This window comes from Spea bombifrons, chromosome 1, assembly GCF_027358695.1.
Source record: "Spea bombifrons isolate aSpeBom1 chromosome 1, aSpeBom1.2.pri, whole genome shotgun sequence".
In the NCBI taxonomy this organism is placed as follows: domain Eukaryota; kingdom Metazoa; phylum Chordata; class Amphibia; order Anura; family Pelobatidae; genus Spea; species Spea bombifrons.
The window spans coordinates 83,984,606-84,000,467 of NC_071087.1; the positions used below are offsets into that span (position 1 = coordinate 83,984,606).

Genomic DNA, 15,862 nt, shown 5'->3' on the forward strand with positions numbered 1-15,862 from the left:
GACAGTCTTTGATAAAGCCTGTAAACACAAGTTTATGCATAGGATTTGTAAATATGTATAGGCTTTCTTCTTATTCCAGAGTTGTCTGTTTAGCTCCCTCTGTTAGATGCTTAGAAATAATTGTATAAAAGGTAGTAGACTAGATGGGACAAATGGTTCAAATCAGTTATCAAATTGTATATTTTATTTAATATATTATACTTTATTATTATATATTTATTATTATATATAATATATATATATTATATTATTATATTTCCATACTGCAGTCAGGATCACCATCAGTAGAGTACAATCAGTATCTATGTATGAGGCTGGGGAGGTCGGACATCCCTGGTCTTCTGATGTTTGGGTTCTATGAACATATATAGACAATTTCTGCTACTCTTAATTTTATAAGATCCCCTGTAGAAGGGGCCACCTCAACAAGCTGTGGGGTCCATATTGTTCTCACTTCACAGATCCAGAAATATATAGGTAGAAACATAAATTAACTCTTATGTTTTCATCATACAATAGTGGAAACTTAAGTTTGTTATGCAGGGAGCTTCCAGTATTCTAATTCCATACAAGTAATGCTTAAATTCTGGTAAGACAAAAACCGTAATAAAGCCATGTACTTACTTTATGTCTGGGTGTCTTGTTGTATTTCATAGTGAGTAAAGCTCTCTAATTTATACCATAGGCTGCTTCAATTAACTGACACATTCTTTGGTGTCTAATCGGATGCCATACAGAGCCATCACTTGTGTGCCATGCTTTGGTTATGTCATCCTGTTATTAATTGATACTCCAATTAGGAAGGAATGTACTAGGATGTATTACACCATATTTTGGAAACATTACATTAGGTAATCGACTATAAAACATTGCTTTCAATGACACAAACAGGAACTGTCTAAAGCAAACCCATAAATAAAAAAAACACAGGCATGTTTTTGATCAAACTTGAGTATACGTTTATTAAACTTACAGTTAATGCCAGCATATTAGACAACAGTGTCACATTTGTGAAATCATCATATACCGGTAATTATTATATTACTCTTACTTTAATCAGCAAGCACCACTACAAGGTTTTTTTGCCCCCTGCCCCAGTAACTGACATAAGCACTGGCACACATTTTTACACACTCTCTCACATTTGCACAGGCTTACACTCTACACACTCATATTAACACATACCCACTATTACACACACATTCATGCTCATACACACTTACACATCCATGCTCACACACCATTTACACATACATTCTCATACACACTTACACATACACATCCAAACCCACACGTACACATTCATGCTCACACACAAACACTTACTCTGTGGAGTCAGGTAACTTACATAACCCCATTACATTCCTACTTCCCAGTTCATAAAGATATCAGTTTCATAAGTCTTAACAAAATGTTCTGAATGGAGTGCTCCATGACAAGTTTATGGTGTGTGATGATTCATAAAGTTAATTGTTATTTACATTCAGTGCATATGTGGATTTTTTTTCTGTCATATAAAGAAGCCAAAGTCTGAGACACGCCCTTACGAAAAATTACTGCAGTTTTTTCTGAAGTAATACTGCAGTTTTTTGGACATGAAAAAACTGCAATACTGCACTTTTACTGCAGTATTACTGCATATTTACTGCACTTTTTTTTATATTGCAAACCTACAGTTGTACTTCAAAGTACTGTAGCTTTATTGCATTTGTACTTCCGTACAAAAATAACTGCAGTACAACTGCCGTACAGTGAAGTACAAATGCAGTACAAATGCAGTAAAACTGCAGTAAATGTGCAGTAATACTGCAGTAAAAGTGCAGTATTGCAGTTTTTTCATGTCCAAAAAACTGTAGTATTACTTCAGGAAAAACTGCAGTATTTTTTTTGTAAGGGACATGCACACATCACACATCAAGTGGCATGAACAGTTTATAAGCTTGGAGTTTAATTGAGGATAACACTATTCCTGTGGGGATAACATTATAGATGAGACTGTTGCTCACACAAATACATTTTGCCAAAATAGTGTGGGACTTAATCCACCTATTGCAAGAGAAAGGTTACCATGTATATACATAGACAATTTGTATACCAGGTGTCCCCTTGCTTAAGTTTCCATTCTGTTTTGACACTGTGCAATAAATACATGGGAAGTTTTGACACTGTGCAATAAATACATGGGAAGGAGTAGACCTTGCAGGACAGCTACTCCAACCCTACCTGATAATGCGCAAAAAGAAAATGTTGAAATTAAACAGTTGCAATCTCTATGAGTGAAATAGCATTTGTAATGTACCAATGAGCCAACCCTGGAAAGAAATGGAGATTTCTGGATTTTCAGAAGGAATTTAGACCCGCCCACCTGTGTATATTCTGATTATGGTTTGTTATAGACCTTGGCCATGGACCAAGCGTACTGGTTAGCAATAATGAAGGTAAAGAAAAAAAAGTTAGAGCTGGTGTATGTTTTAAATGCATTCTTATGTATTGCCTTAGACCGTAAAGCACTTTGTCTTTTCGTGGGAAGAATAAATACTTCTACAAACTGACCAGGCTCCTCAAAGTATTACCATCCCCCGTCCCATCTTTTACCCCATCATTTTTTGTGTTGAGTTTTTCCAGTTCATGGTTTTGTTCTATAAAGTGATTTTGGCTTAAAGTAAGTACTGACTCAAAGTAAAGATAGAGTCTCTTCCTCTACAATGTTAGGGTTAACCAGCATTAGACAAACTTGGATTTCCCACTGACGGGCAGCGCTACTTACTTATTCCATCAATTCTGTCCCATCAACATATAATCCGATCAGTGAGTAGGATAGACGTGAAATAGCAGTAATGAGGGATATTCCTTCGCTAATCCAATATTGTGTGTCTCCTGTGCTGCTATTTTAGTATTTCATCGACCCTTTTATTTTATCATTGATTGTATTCTGTCCTCTAGAGTGATTATGAAAGCTTTATGAAATATACTGCAGTGGGGAAAGCACCCAGCCTCCATATATCATGGTGGATAATGTTCCAGTATATGCGCTAAAGTGCAGCGTCAGCAGTTAAGAAATTATGCATCGAATAAGTTCTTTGTTATATGCAACCATCCAGTACATCCTTACCAGTAATGAATTATTACGGATAATATGGAATACACAGGCCATAAACCCAGAGATCACAGGAACGTAATGCCATACGCCCAAAACAATGACCAGAAAAGCACTTTTCATGTTTACAAAATCATTCTAAACCGCATTCGGCTTTTGTAGGTAGTGTGTTTTTCCATGGTGCCAAATAGTTTATACATTTTTAGATTTCTGGAGGGGATTAATCCATGCAGCTATTTTTAGTATTTGTTTATAACTCAGAGATCCATGAATTGGCCTTAGAAGGCTAAAGCTACAGGTTTGTGGAATTCAAAGAAATCTAGTTACTAAGTACTGAGTTGTGTACCCCTTCAAAAATATATCAACTCCTTTCCAGAATTAATACGCTCTGTAGATAAACATTGAAAATATCTCAACCAATGTCTAACAAAATGTAGACCATCCGTCGGCCTTCACAACCACCCTCCAATTTATTGTGCCTAAAGATAAAACGGCTTCAACTATTTAGTTCTTTTCTGTGTTTTCAGGTCCAATCTGCTGTACCATACCAGTTCGGGTGCAATTTCAATACATATTAAGAGAACACGTTCTTCAACCCATTCACACCCTTAGGACAATTACCTCCTTTAACCCCGGTGCGAGAATCTGTTAAGGGTTTCAGGCACTATCATCCAAGGAAACATCCCTCATGTGTGTATTGTAATGTGCTATATGCTTTGGTGATATTTTTCCCACAACGCATGTTGTCACAGCAGACTTAATATGGGCAACATTCACAAATCATTGTGATTTGTGCACTTGAGAGCCAACAACTCATTATGGTGGAAAGCCATCACAGAACCCTGACTTTGCCTGGTCTGTACCAGTTGCTTTGGGAGACTTTTATGGTGTTCCCGTACAGTCCCACAGGTCACAGTCTCAAACTCAAAAAGGATTTGAAATAGAGCCACACTGGTATAGTAGTTGTTCATACATATAATAAACATAATTAAGAAGGGGTATAATGGGGTACCACTTGTCCCCATAGAGTCAGGGAAGCCTGTGGTATCTAAGTTAGTGTAACATTCTTCTAAATTAAAACCCTGTTAAAGGGACAAGTGACAGAAGTATTAAAACAAATCCAGATAATGATGGCTACAACATTCATAAACTCATCTACAGCCTGTAGTGGACAAACTGGAGGTTTCAGGTTTGATCCCCAAAAGTTCATACACTTAGATTACTCCTTCCATGTTTTACAACATGCCTCCCAAGTTGCAGATGATAAATTGCTAATCAAGTCACGTAGTAGAATTTTGAAGGTAATTCTCTGATGTTCTCAGGTAGTGTTACTCCTTTTTCCTGCATGTGGTACAGTACAATACATATATTCAAGGGGTATGACAAGACAAGAATTGAGTAAGCCAAACCAATATATTAGGGGGAGAGAGCCCTGCTCGCAAGCTTACAATCTACTAGACCTGTGCACATGGATAATCGCTTTCGGACAACAAATTCTGTTTCCTGCTTCGGACAAAATTTGGGGCCTTTTCCCATTGGGAAATGTGATTTGTTGTCACCGTTCCTGGGAATTCCCCGAGTTTGAACTAAGGGAGAAGCGCCCCATTCCCACTTTAAATGGGGGCGTTTTCTGCTACGTCATTGGGAACGCCCACCGATGAGGTCAGTGGGCAGTCCTGCCCATGTCCTGCAAGGGTAGGCTCAGGATAGCCGGAGGCTACTGTCTTCTCCACAGCATTATTCCAGCCTGGTGTAGTAATTCAGTGACAGTGACACATGCTCTCCCCTGATTGAAGGAATTAGGGTGCCCCAGTGGGGGTGTGCCCAGGCCACGCTCTGTTGCATAAATACTACACAAGGCCAGAATAATACACACAGATTTATCATATACCGTATTTGCCCGATTATAAGACGAGGTTTTTTTCAGAAAAAAACTTCTGAAAAACCGACCTCGTCTTATAATCGAGGTCGTCTTGTAATCAGACCTCAGATCATCCCCCACGATACCTCACAATTACATCGGCAGCCGCCACCGCCGTATCTGCCGCAGCCGCCGCCGCCTCCGTATTCGCGGCAGCCGCCGCTGTTTCCGTATTTGCGGCAGCCGCCGCGGCTTCCGTATTCGCGGCAGCCGCCGCCGCCTCTGTATTCGCGGCAGCCGCCGCCGCTTCCATATTCGCGGCAGCCGCCGCCGCTTCCGTATTCGCAGCAGCCGCCGCATCCACGGCAGCTGCCGGCTCCGCCTCCGTAATCCGCGGCTTCAGCATCCTCTGATGCGCGGGTCACGTGGGTCGCGCTGTTCTCACCTGACCCAGCTTCGTTTTTTATGTTTTGTACCTATGATTCTATGCAAATCAGTCCTACCTGTCAGTCTGTGCTCCTCTTCACAATTTGTGAAGAGGAGCATAGACTGTCAGGTAGGAATGATTTGCATAGCTGGTTCAATTAGGGACACAACCTAGAGAACTACATTTCCCATGATTCCCAGACCCCTTTAAGCGTGACTGAGGAGCGTGGGACAAGTTGATGGGACATCTATAGATCTGCTATTCCCACTGACAGGTGAGCAAGTTTTTTTGTACATGTTTGCTATTTTACAGATAATCTGGTTGTTATATGTTAATGATGAAACTATTTTTATGACAAAAACAGTGGTTTTGATTTTTTTTCCCATTAGGGTCGTCTTATATTCAGGCCTTTTCTTTTTTTCCCCAATAAGATCCAAAATTTGAGGGGTCGTCTTATAATCGGGGTCGTCTTATAATCGAGCAAATACGGTATATATGACCACGTGATGACCACGTGATGAGATACATCTTATATATATAACCACGTGATGAGATACATCTTCTGTTGCTAAAGAGAAACTCTGGATCGTGGGAGTGGCACTCCCCAATCACCCTCCAACCACTGTGTTTTCCGTCACCAGGACCGCCCACTGATTTCAATAGGGCCGCCCACCTATTTCAGCTGTGACTTCGGGTAGCTGGAGCCTGGATGTCCCCAGGTATGCCTATATATTTCTATAGATAGACAGTAAAATGGAGCTGTTGCTCATGTTTGCTTTCTGAATGTATTAAAACGCACGGACCATGCCTACGCACACTGACATATTCCACGCCTAACATCACATGGCCAGCACAACACAGGAACTACAATTCCCGAAAGCCATAGCGGCGGCCTCAAGCTTCCAACCAATGATACCCAAGCTCTTAGAACAGACAGGCGAACAGGTGACGGTTACGGGACAACGTACCCTGCCTTCTGCTCGAACGTACAGACGGATGTGTGGGAAGGCCAATAAGCCTCGCGAATCCTTGACAGATAGTCCAAATCACCAATTCGTGAAGTTGTGCGGCGGGAAGTCCGGAATACGCAGCGACCAGTCAGAAGCAAGTTTAGGAGACTGAGTTCCCGCGGTGGGTTTGTGTGAGAGGACGAGGCCGGAGATCCTGAAAGGCGGCCGATGATGGTGGGTATACAGCGTGGGAAGAGTGCTGTGTGTGTGCGCGGGCGGGTGCAGTGTACGTGCGCTGATGTTTCCCGGCTAAATACGAGGGCTGAAAACCCAACCTAGGTGCATGTGTGCGTAAAAAGGAACGCGCAGGGCGCCCGTCCCGTGTGTGCGCGGTATCCGATGCCTGGTGTGTATCTGATATCTAGTTACACAGCGGCGGTCTCCCTGGGTGTGGGACTTGGAGGCCTGAGGCCTGTGTGTATGCAGTGTATGGTAGGCAGTGCATGTTGTGAGTGGAGTCCGCCCTGTGGTAACGTGCTGGGGGTGTTTGGGGATCGGTAGGCCCTGTTAGGACGTCTGGCCAGAGGTGTATATATTAGTGTAGGCTGTGTGTATGTGGCCTGTCAGGGAGAGCTCATGGCTTGCTTTGTGTCGGGTGATGTCCCCGAACTGCTGTAGTTCTGCCTCTTTTCGGTGCCTTTATGCAGACTTTGTATATAAGGGGTAGGAGGAAAATAAACCAAAAGCCTCATTTATTAAAGCCAATAACTAAAGAATGCATGCAATCATTCGGCTACATGCAAAGTATACCGCAGCATGCGCGCTACATGACAGCAAGTATGTTGGCTGTACATGTTCTGTGTGGCTTTGCAAGTATGTTGGCTGTACATGTTCTGTGTGGCTTTGCAAGTATGTTGGCTGTACATGTTCTGTGTGGCTTTGCAAGTATGTTGGCTGTACATGTTCTGTGTGGCTTTGCTATACCCCCTGGAGGTTGAGCTGACACTGCCGGTGTAGGTGACGTTAGTGGAGTTGGCCCTTTCCGTGAGAAACTCTTCCTGGAGGATTGAAATAGTTGGTGATATGGAACCGTCATGAGTACAATATAGTACTTGCGGATAATTCACATGTGTTTTGCTTATTATTACTATTTATAATGTATGTTTACACGCCAGCAGTAAGCACGTTATGGCTGCTCACATGTTCTCCCTGTCTCTCTTGCAGGCGGATTTTCTGAAGGGGTTACCAGTCTACAATGAAAGCAACTTTAGCCGATTTCATGCAGACTCCGTCTGTAAAGCCTCAGTGAGTACATTATCTGTGACAGAAGCATTTATTGAATGTGTGTGTGTGTGTGTATATATATATATTATAGTTGGCATGTTTGTTTCTTTCTAACGCTGTTTCCAGTCTAGACATTTGAAATGATCTTTGTAAGTTTACATGAAACATGCCCATCGCAGTAAGGCCAGTCGTACCTTTGCATTCAAACATAACTTTAAATCAGGGGTTCTCAAACTGCAGCCCTCCAGCTGCTGCAGGACTACATCTCCCATACTCCTCAGCCAGCCCCTTAGCTGAAGGAGCATTATGGGAGATGTAGTCCTGCAGCAGCTGGAGGGCCGCAGTTTGAGAACCCCTGCTTTAAATGATAAAACCCTTTTTACATCGTTAACGGGTGGTTTATGTATGAGGGCTTGTTAGATTTTCGAGGCAGTAACTTTATACTTGGGGTCGCCTTAGATCTCCAATATGTTTAATGTTACAACATTTTGATAAGTCGGGTACAGTGAAAACCAATTGTAATGCTATAAGCTAAATGCAATAAGACAAAGTTCGGTGAGATCCTCCGATCCAGCTCTCTTGTAAAATACAACTCCTGAAACATGTTGACATCGAATAACTTTAATGGAATTTCTAAATGGCTGCATCCAGCCCCCAGGTTTTATGCTGCCAAAGCCTTGAGTAGCAAGAATTCTGCCAGTCAATACACTCTTCACCAGATTCATACAGCTGTGTGTCGCAGTAACCGACATTTAGGGTTTTGACATTTAAATTCATTTTCTGACTAGAGTATGTTTCCAAGCTTATTTTGTGCTCATAGTTGTCTTATGGTGATTGCTTCTGTGATGCAAACACTAAAATATTAGCAATTGTCTACAACAGAATAACAGCCCTGGACATGAACAATATTCATTTTGTAGTGTGTTTGGGAGCAAGGAAGTTCTAAAATGCCCCTTGACTAGATAGAGGCCTTTCAACTAAACAGTAGCCTGTGTGTGTGTATATATGTGTGTGTGTGTATATATATATATGTATGTATATGTGTGTGTGTGCGCGTGTAATACTATGTGCAAAAGTGATATACTATGTAGCGATATCTATAACTTAATAGGGTATTTAAGGAAAAAGCCATGCAATCACACTAGCTTGGTAGCAGCGGCTCCTAGTAAGTTACTGCTAGTGTGTAAATATATATAATTTGTATTTTTCCCCACATTGTTTTTTTTGTGGATGTGTCCATTCTAGCTTAAGCTCCAGGTCTTATTACGGTGTCAGGTAGGGAAAAAAGGCGCATAGCTTGGGAAAAAAATGTGCATTATTTTTTATGTGGAGTGCAACACACACATGTTAAATAAGCAGCTTAAATATTCACCTGTGTTTTAAAAGAAAACTTTTTGCTGCTGTCTTTCCAGTTTTAATGTAAACCTCCGATGCTGTGTGCTTGTTCTTAAAAAAAAAAAAAAAAAAAAAAAAAAAAAAAGCTCTAGAGTTTGGTTTAAGGCTGAGTACACAGTAAAACCTGATATGTGGTTTGGTGCCCCCACCTTTGGTCCATCGGGGAGGGCATATACTGATGGTGTACTGATCACACACTACCTGTTGACATCGCCACATCGCCTCAAAAATGTTATATTGCGCTATTCAACTGCAGTTTTGTCAGTTCTGCTTGTAGCAGCAAACTGCATATTTTTATGTTCGCCAAAAGACACTCTGCTTCATCTTCATATCTGACAAATTGTGTATTTTAATGTTCATTAATACATATAAATATGTCTTAGAAAGATTTCTAACTGGTGACAATTTATGCAGGAGCTTCTGTATAACATTTGGTTTTTATAATGTCTTTCAGAACAGGCGGCCTTCAGTTTATCTCCCTACAAGAGAATACCCTTCAGACCAAAGTAAGTGTTCTTATAGGAGATGGTTTGCTTGTTGTTATATATTTATCTATTATGGTATTATCTGGTATTTTAATCTTCAGATTGTGATAGATTGAGCATCTTAGTCCATCAAAGATACCAAACAGAGGGGTTAACAAAAGTGAGTTTAACACATTGCCAATGGGTGGCAGAGAGGGAAGACTAAGTGTTATAAGGGCAGTTGTTAAAAAAAAAAAAAAAAAAAAAAAAAAAAAAAGAATTTACATCTACGTTGATTTACATAGTTATGTAAAAATCTTGCAGTCCCGTAGAAAACTTCATAATGCTTTAATTTTTTTTGTTCCAGTCATAGTAACAGAGAAAACAAATATACTTTTGCGTTACCTACACCAACAATGGGACAAAAAGGTATGTATTTTGAACAAGTTTAAATCATTCATGATGTATATAAGCTTTATCACTTCTGGTTCAATATCATACCATATATATATATATATATATATACTCAAAACACTGCTTAGATTGCAGCGAATGAAAAAATATTGGGCGCAAATGTTTGTTCTGCTTTACATGTTGTTGTCGTCATAGCTCCATATGATAAAATAAATTCTAGGACGATCCTCAGGTACCAGTAATTTGTGTATTGTAAAAGTGCGCTTATTTGGTTTTCGGCAACTTTATGGACATGCCTGCCGGATAAGGGGTAGTTTGGTGCGACATGTAGAAAGGACTTGCTCGCGCTGGGTTTGTGCACCAAGGATTAGGCATTTATTCTACAGCTGAAATGAAACGCATTGCAGTAACTAGAGAAAGAGAGACTATCAAGACTACTAATAAACTGCTCTTCCACACCACGCTTTAGCATATGATTTCAAAAGACTCCTAGCATAAATATTGCCCGTTTTTAAGAGTTTGAATTATTATTTTGACCTTAGTGTGCATTAGATAGACTGCTTAAGAGGCACATTTTAAAGCCAAAATGTTAATCTCCTTTATGTAACTGCTAAAATGTAACAGCAACTGGTTTATATGTTGAAATATAAAGAAATCTGTGGCAAATGCAGCCTAAAGTACTCATTTATTTATTTGTTTTCCTTTTTCTTTCTCTTTCTTCAAACCTGGACTGAAAATGACAATTCTCTTCTCTGTTCACCACAGAACGCTGCCAAGAAAAGAGACCAAGACCAGTTCGAAATAGCTGAAACGTCTGCTCCCCCGCGAAAGATAGCACGGACGGACAGCCAAGATATGAATGAGGATACCTAGACACTATTGACAATGCTTCTCTGTGACCCTTCAAGTTTTCCCCCCTCCCCTTCCCTCAACGCTTCCCATTTCTCTTCAGATCTCATAGGAGCCAAAATTGTATTTATTTCTTCCAGATTTTATTTATGCTGTGCTGCATACAGTTCGGAGAAAGGATGTTAAAACAGGAATGAACCTTTTTTTAAACTTTCCTTTATTTTTTTCCCCCTCCCTTTCCCTGCTGCTGACATCGGCATGCATTTAAAAAAAAAAAAAACTAAAGTATATTCCCCCTTTGTACTAGAATCCACTATAACACAATTCACCACTTCTGAGAAAAGGTGTAGATTTATCTTTGGTGCCAGAAAAACACGATTCTATAGGCAAGGGTATAAAACTGAAAATCTTTGTAGTTTGGTAACAAACTACGTGTTTTTGTTTTTCTTATGTTTTTTTTTTTGGAGGAATGGGTATATGGAAGTGTGCGTGTGTATATGTATATATATATATTAAGAGAAAGATGTACACAAAAACGTTCTAGCTTGTGTGTCATAAATCCTCACCCAATGCCATAGCAAAGACTGACTTACCATAAAGGATTAATGGAGTTCCTCTTCTAGAGTCACCTGCATGACCACCATACTGATGTACTACATTGGACTTTGTATGTGTCGTTGACTGGTCTCTTCACTAGTCTGAACTACAATAAGCTCATGTTTGCCCAATCAACTATATCGATGCCCAACATTTCAAGCTCTATGTAAACTAGACTTGCTGAGAAGCATTAAACAGATGTTGATGCTGTAATTGCACTTTGATGGCCACCAGTTCTAAGACCTGGGGTTATTGTGCTGCGTTACTTGTATCTATGTAGGAAAGATGTCAAATCACTTTAACAATTCACTCACCAAAACTGTAATTTTTTTTTTTTTGTAAAACATTTTGTCTGTTTTATCAAGGTCTTTGGATGAATACCAAGGTTATTTTAAAGTGCATTTTATGTTATTAAAAAGACTAAAATCTGAATGTTCTTGGCACAAGTTTGATGGTCATTGCTCGTAGTTGCCTGTTAAGCTCTGTTGGTGCTACCTGGTGGCGCCGTTGTACAAAAAAATTATGTTGCACTCTACTCAATTCTGCTACGTTCTGTGGTCAGGACCTATCAATCCTGTGGCCTTCCAATAAAGTCTCCGAAACAGAATGGTCTGCAGTTTTTACTTCATTTTGGATGAAGCTTTGTAATAGGCTTTTTGTAATTGTATTGCTGTAGGCCAACTACTGAGGTGATTATGCTCTAAACATAGATGGTGAAACGCATTAAAGAAAATAAATCAGTATATAGTCATTCAAAATAGTAGCTTGCAGGAGCTGGCCTTGCATAATGCATACTTGGTTATGCATTACACAGGACCTAAGCTCCTCTTGCAGAAGCTTTTAGTTGGCCCTGTGGTTAATTTGTAACTTTTAAAAAAAGTCCTATTGCAGTTTGGTTTTGCAAGAGATTGTACTGCATTCTATTGTTAATGCTGTTAAAAGTGAGATTTTCATCATTCCAGTAAACTTTTTCAAATAGCAATTTAACCTTGAATGTATATCTGATGTCCTGGAAAGCAATTCTGTGAGCTAGCTGTGTCCATAGTGGTTATTCTAGCGAGTTACTTTTGCCGTTCTGACGGATAGTACAGTACAAAAATGGGTAAAAAATTAAAATTTGAAGCTCGGATTTTTTGTTGAAATATATTTTTATTGCATTTCTGCTGATTTTACAAAAATATGAGAAAATAAATTAAAGAAATAAATATCCCCATTCCCAGGCTGTTGATTTAAAAGAAGATAAACAAAGTGATGTCATTGAGATCTCCTTTATAGGAGATGTATACAGATTATCACACGAAGCTCTGCAGGATTCTAGGGGAAAAGGCCTGTGATATATATTTTGTTTAACCCACAGCTTTACTAATGACAATGACAAAGTTAAAGGATTAGTCTCTCCTAGAGCCAGTGTGTAATACCGAAATGTACTAATGACATGCTTAGGGTACAGTCCTTTCTGAGACCAACATTTACAGTTTACATGAAACCATTTTAAAGGTTAGTCCTTGCTTACCATGTTCCACATATTACAATGGAATAAATCAAGAGATTCTCCTAATTCTGAAACCCACTCCTTATTTGAGTGCATGTAGAGACCGTATTGTTCTTTTATGGCAAAATGAGGTGTATGTTCAGGCCAATAAGATACATAAACAGAATTATTGGTTAGTATAGCGCCATCATATTCTGCAGCGCTGTACAATGGGGTGCTGATAATGTCCCCTATTGATGGCATCTGCCGCACAGTACTACACAAGGATGCACAGGGCATGTTTTTGGTTGTAGTGCACCATGGGGCTACTGTATAAAAGTTTAAAAAGTGATCTGACTACCTTGGCAACCAATTGACTTGTCCAACCAGCAACGCCATTCCAACTAACATTGCTGTGTGGATCAGACCACTTTTTAAAGTTTTGCACCAGAATAACTTTCTATACATAACTGCCAACGTCTTGACACCAAGCCAGCTGTATGCGTTTTACTATATCGGGTCTTTTTACGTCAGGTTTCTTGCTATCAACATTTTACCCATTTAAATTAGTTCTTAGCCGTGTACTCTACTTGAGTGATTATATTTCCTTGTATCTACATGCTTACCAACCTCTACTTTGAGTTACACAATGAAACTTCCCCATAGAGCATTTTTTTTTACAGGAATACAAATTATTTCCCCAGATTTTTTTTTCTTTTTAACATTATTAGCAAAACAATTTTTCCTTGCATAGTTATAATTCAAACATTAAAATAACAAAATGCTTTTTAAACACATGTAAATCCTTCCATGTGACATGGATGCCTACATGATAAATCCAGATAAAGTCAGACAGTGACACAAGCCAAAAGAACAAGCCAAGGAACTAGTTCTATCAAGGGTGATGATGGGCAGTGAAGAACGGCAACACACGGTTCTAGCCATGGATGTGCATGCTGGGATTGGTAGTCCACACAAGCCAGATGTTGCATGTCCTTGGCTGGGAGGGAACATGACTTCTAGCTGACAACACACTGCTGTCTTCAGTAAGAGCTGCAGGCAGGTATGAGCTGATGTTCTGCAGGAAATTGTGGCATTTCAGAAACTCATGGGGTTAAAAAAAAGATCATATACACTGATTTAGAAGGAAAACTCCCATGTATGAGGGACTGATGCATGAAAACACATATAAACGGCAGCTAAACAACATAAATAGCACCAGATTCACACACCCTGGCTGTAGAAATGATTAATGATGGAACTTTGAATTAACATACCTTATAAACACAACCCCTCATGTAACCTGTATTTTTTTGTTAATATACGAGTTTTAAAAGTTTTAACATGTTTGCTCATACAGGCAAATTTCTAGACAGAAGTTACATAAAGGGATGTAGTTTCCAGTTGTCATTGGTTATAATGCAATGCTAAGGCAGCAGGCACTCTATGGCCTGAAGTCCATCGTTATTCCAATCTGAGGATCTAATGGCAGTTTCTTGGAGTCATACACAGGGCTGAATTTGCTACTAGGCATGTGCTGACAGCATCATGTCTTTATGAGGGCAAAGGAGGCAAAAAGGATTGCACTTAAAGGTAGCCCTTTCTGTAACTGAATGCTGCTGCCCATCCTACGTTGCCATTTTTATGTTTTGTTGTTTTCTACCCATGGGAGCACTGTTGATGACTTTGTGAATATTGTGCACTTTTAAGTGTACATCTGGCCCTGGTCAATAACTGACTCATTCATGTTCTATTGCAGGGGTGGGTAGTTATTAAATCATTGTAGCACACAAGATACTTCTGAAGCTTGGCAGTCAAATGACAAGGCATGTCCTTTTTGACTTTTTAGTCCCCCCCATTCATATCTCCAACGTTCTCAACCCTCTTCATTTCTGTCTTGCCATGTTCTCCACCATAGTTCCTCGTTTTAGTTTACAGCTTCATCTCAATGTTTTCCGTCCATTTATTTCTCTTTTGCCGCACGCTACCCTTTCTCCATTTCATTCCCCTCTCTATTCATTATTTTCCACATGGATCAAGGAAGTCATCACAGAGGACTTTAGCAGGTTATCTCTTACTGCTCTATAGATACTTCCTGTGGACCTGTCAGTGGAAATCTTCACTTACATTTTAAGGTTTCAGTTAGTGAGTTATGTAATGATAAATATATATATATCTTAAAGCATGTCTGTATAATGTCATTTATTGGGTTCCTAAAAATGTCTACGTACTAAAGAAGGAGAAAAAAGGTTAGAAAAACATTTTAATGGCAGAACCAATCATAAAGCTTTTTTTTTGTAAATAGTTAAAAAATGTTAATGTGTGCCTAGTAGAGATGTACTGTGTTGGTTCTTTAACAACAGGCCATATAAAAGGTTACCTACAGCCAGTACTGATCTTACTGATACACGTTGCAGGCATTTTCTAGAAACAAGATGGGCCGATGGAATAAAGAATAAAATATCACATTAAGAAAGAATGTGTTTTCAGGATTGTTTAAACTGAGCAATTGGCTTTATGTTAAATTCAGTTGACTGGAGTCTCCGACAGGTCTAGCTGGTTTTATAATTCAAATCTCCATCTAAAAATGGCTACAGTGGAGACAGGGAACTGTAGTCCAACACTAACCAGATGGCAGCAGTTATCTAGCCTTGATCTAAGCACCTTTGGCTATAGAGTAATGTGTTGTCTGTAGTACAGTCGCTAAAGAAGAAAGATATTGGTCTTTTTAATGGTCTAGATTTTTTTTTATCAATCCCATTCAATTTTTTCAACCAATTATGTATATTTGACCACATTAAACTACTTGATTCAAGGTTCCTTCAAACACATTAAGACCTGCAATGATTGGTAACAAAGACTCCAAAACCTGGCTTTGATGTATTTTATCTAGATACAGTTCCAATGGAAATGTTAATGGTGTTCACATTTTCACTCTTAGCTGTGGATCATTGAAAGGGCTGACACCTAAATTCCATTGTATCTGATCCTATGGGAGAGTCCTTGAATTGTCAAAACTACCATCACTCCACACACCTGATCCTTTGAGATTA

At 39.5% G+C, this 15,862-nt stretch overlaps 1 protein-coding gene across 3 annotated transcripts; it reads left to right on the plus strand.

Moving 5' to 3' along the window:
- The first annotated feature begins 6,355 nt into the window (after positions 1 to 6,355).
- DDA1 (DET1 and DDB1 associated 1) lies at positions 6,356 to 10,931 on the plus strand. Of its 3 annotated transcripts, none has more exons than XM_053465768.1 (5): positions 6,356 to 6,569; positions 7,560 to 7,640; positions 9,474 to 9,520; positions 9,846 to 9,907; positions 10,658 to 10,931. In XM_053465768.1, the coding sequence occupies exons 2-5, from the start codon at positions 7,591 to 7,593 to the stop codon at positions 10,763 to 10,765; spliced, it is 267 nt and encodes an 88-aa protein (XP_053321743.1). In that variant the 5' UTR covers positions 6,356 to 6,569; positions 7,560 to 7,590; the 3' UTR covers positions 10,766 to 10,931. The 3 variants fall into 3 exon arrangements, with proteins under 3 accessions (XP_053321743.1, XP_053321742.1, XP_053321744.1); XM_053465767.1 differs by having other exon boundaries at positions 6,359 to 6,569; positions 9,469 to 9,520; XM_053465769.1 differs by lacking the exon at positions 6,356 to 6,569 and adding an exon at positions 6,615 to 6,741.
- The last annotated feature ends 4,931 nt before the right edge of the window (positions 10,932 to 15,862 follow it).

Coding starts and splice junctions, on each gene's coding strand:
- DDA1 (XM_053465767.1), top strand. Junction 7,641..9,468: donor ACTCCGTCTGTAAAGCCTCA/GTGAGTACATTA, acceptor AATGTCTTTCAG/AACAGGCGGCCTTCAGTTTA. Junction 9,521..9,845: donor AGAATACCCTTCAGACCAAA/GTAAGTGTTCTT, acceptor TTTTTGTTCCAG/TCATAGTAACAGAGAAAACA.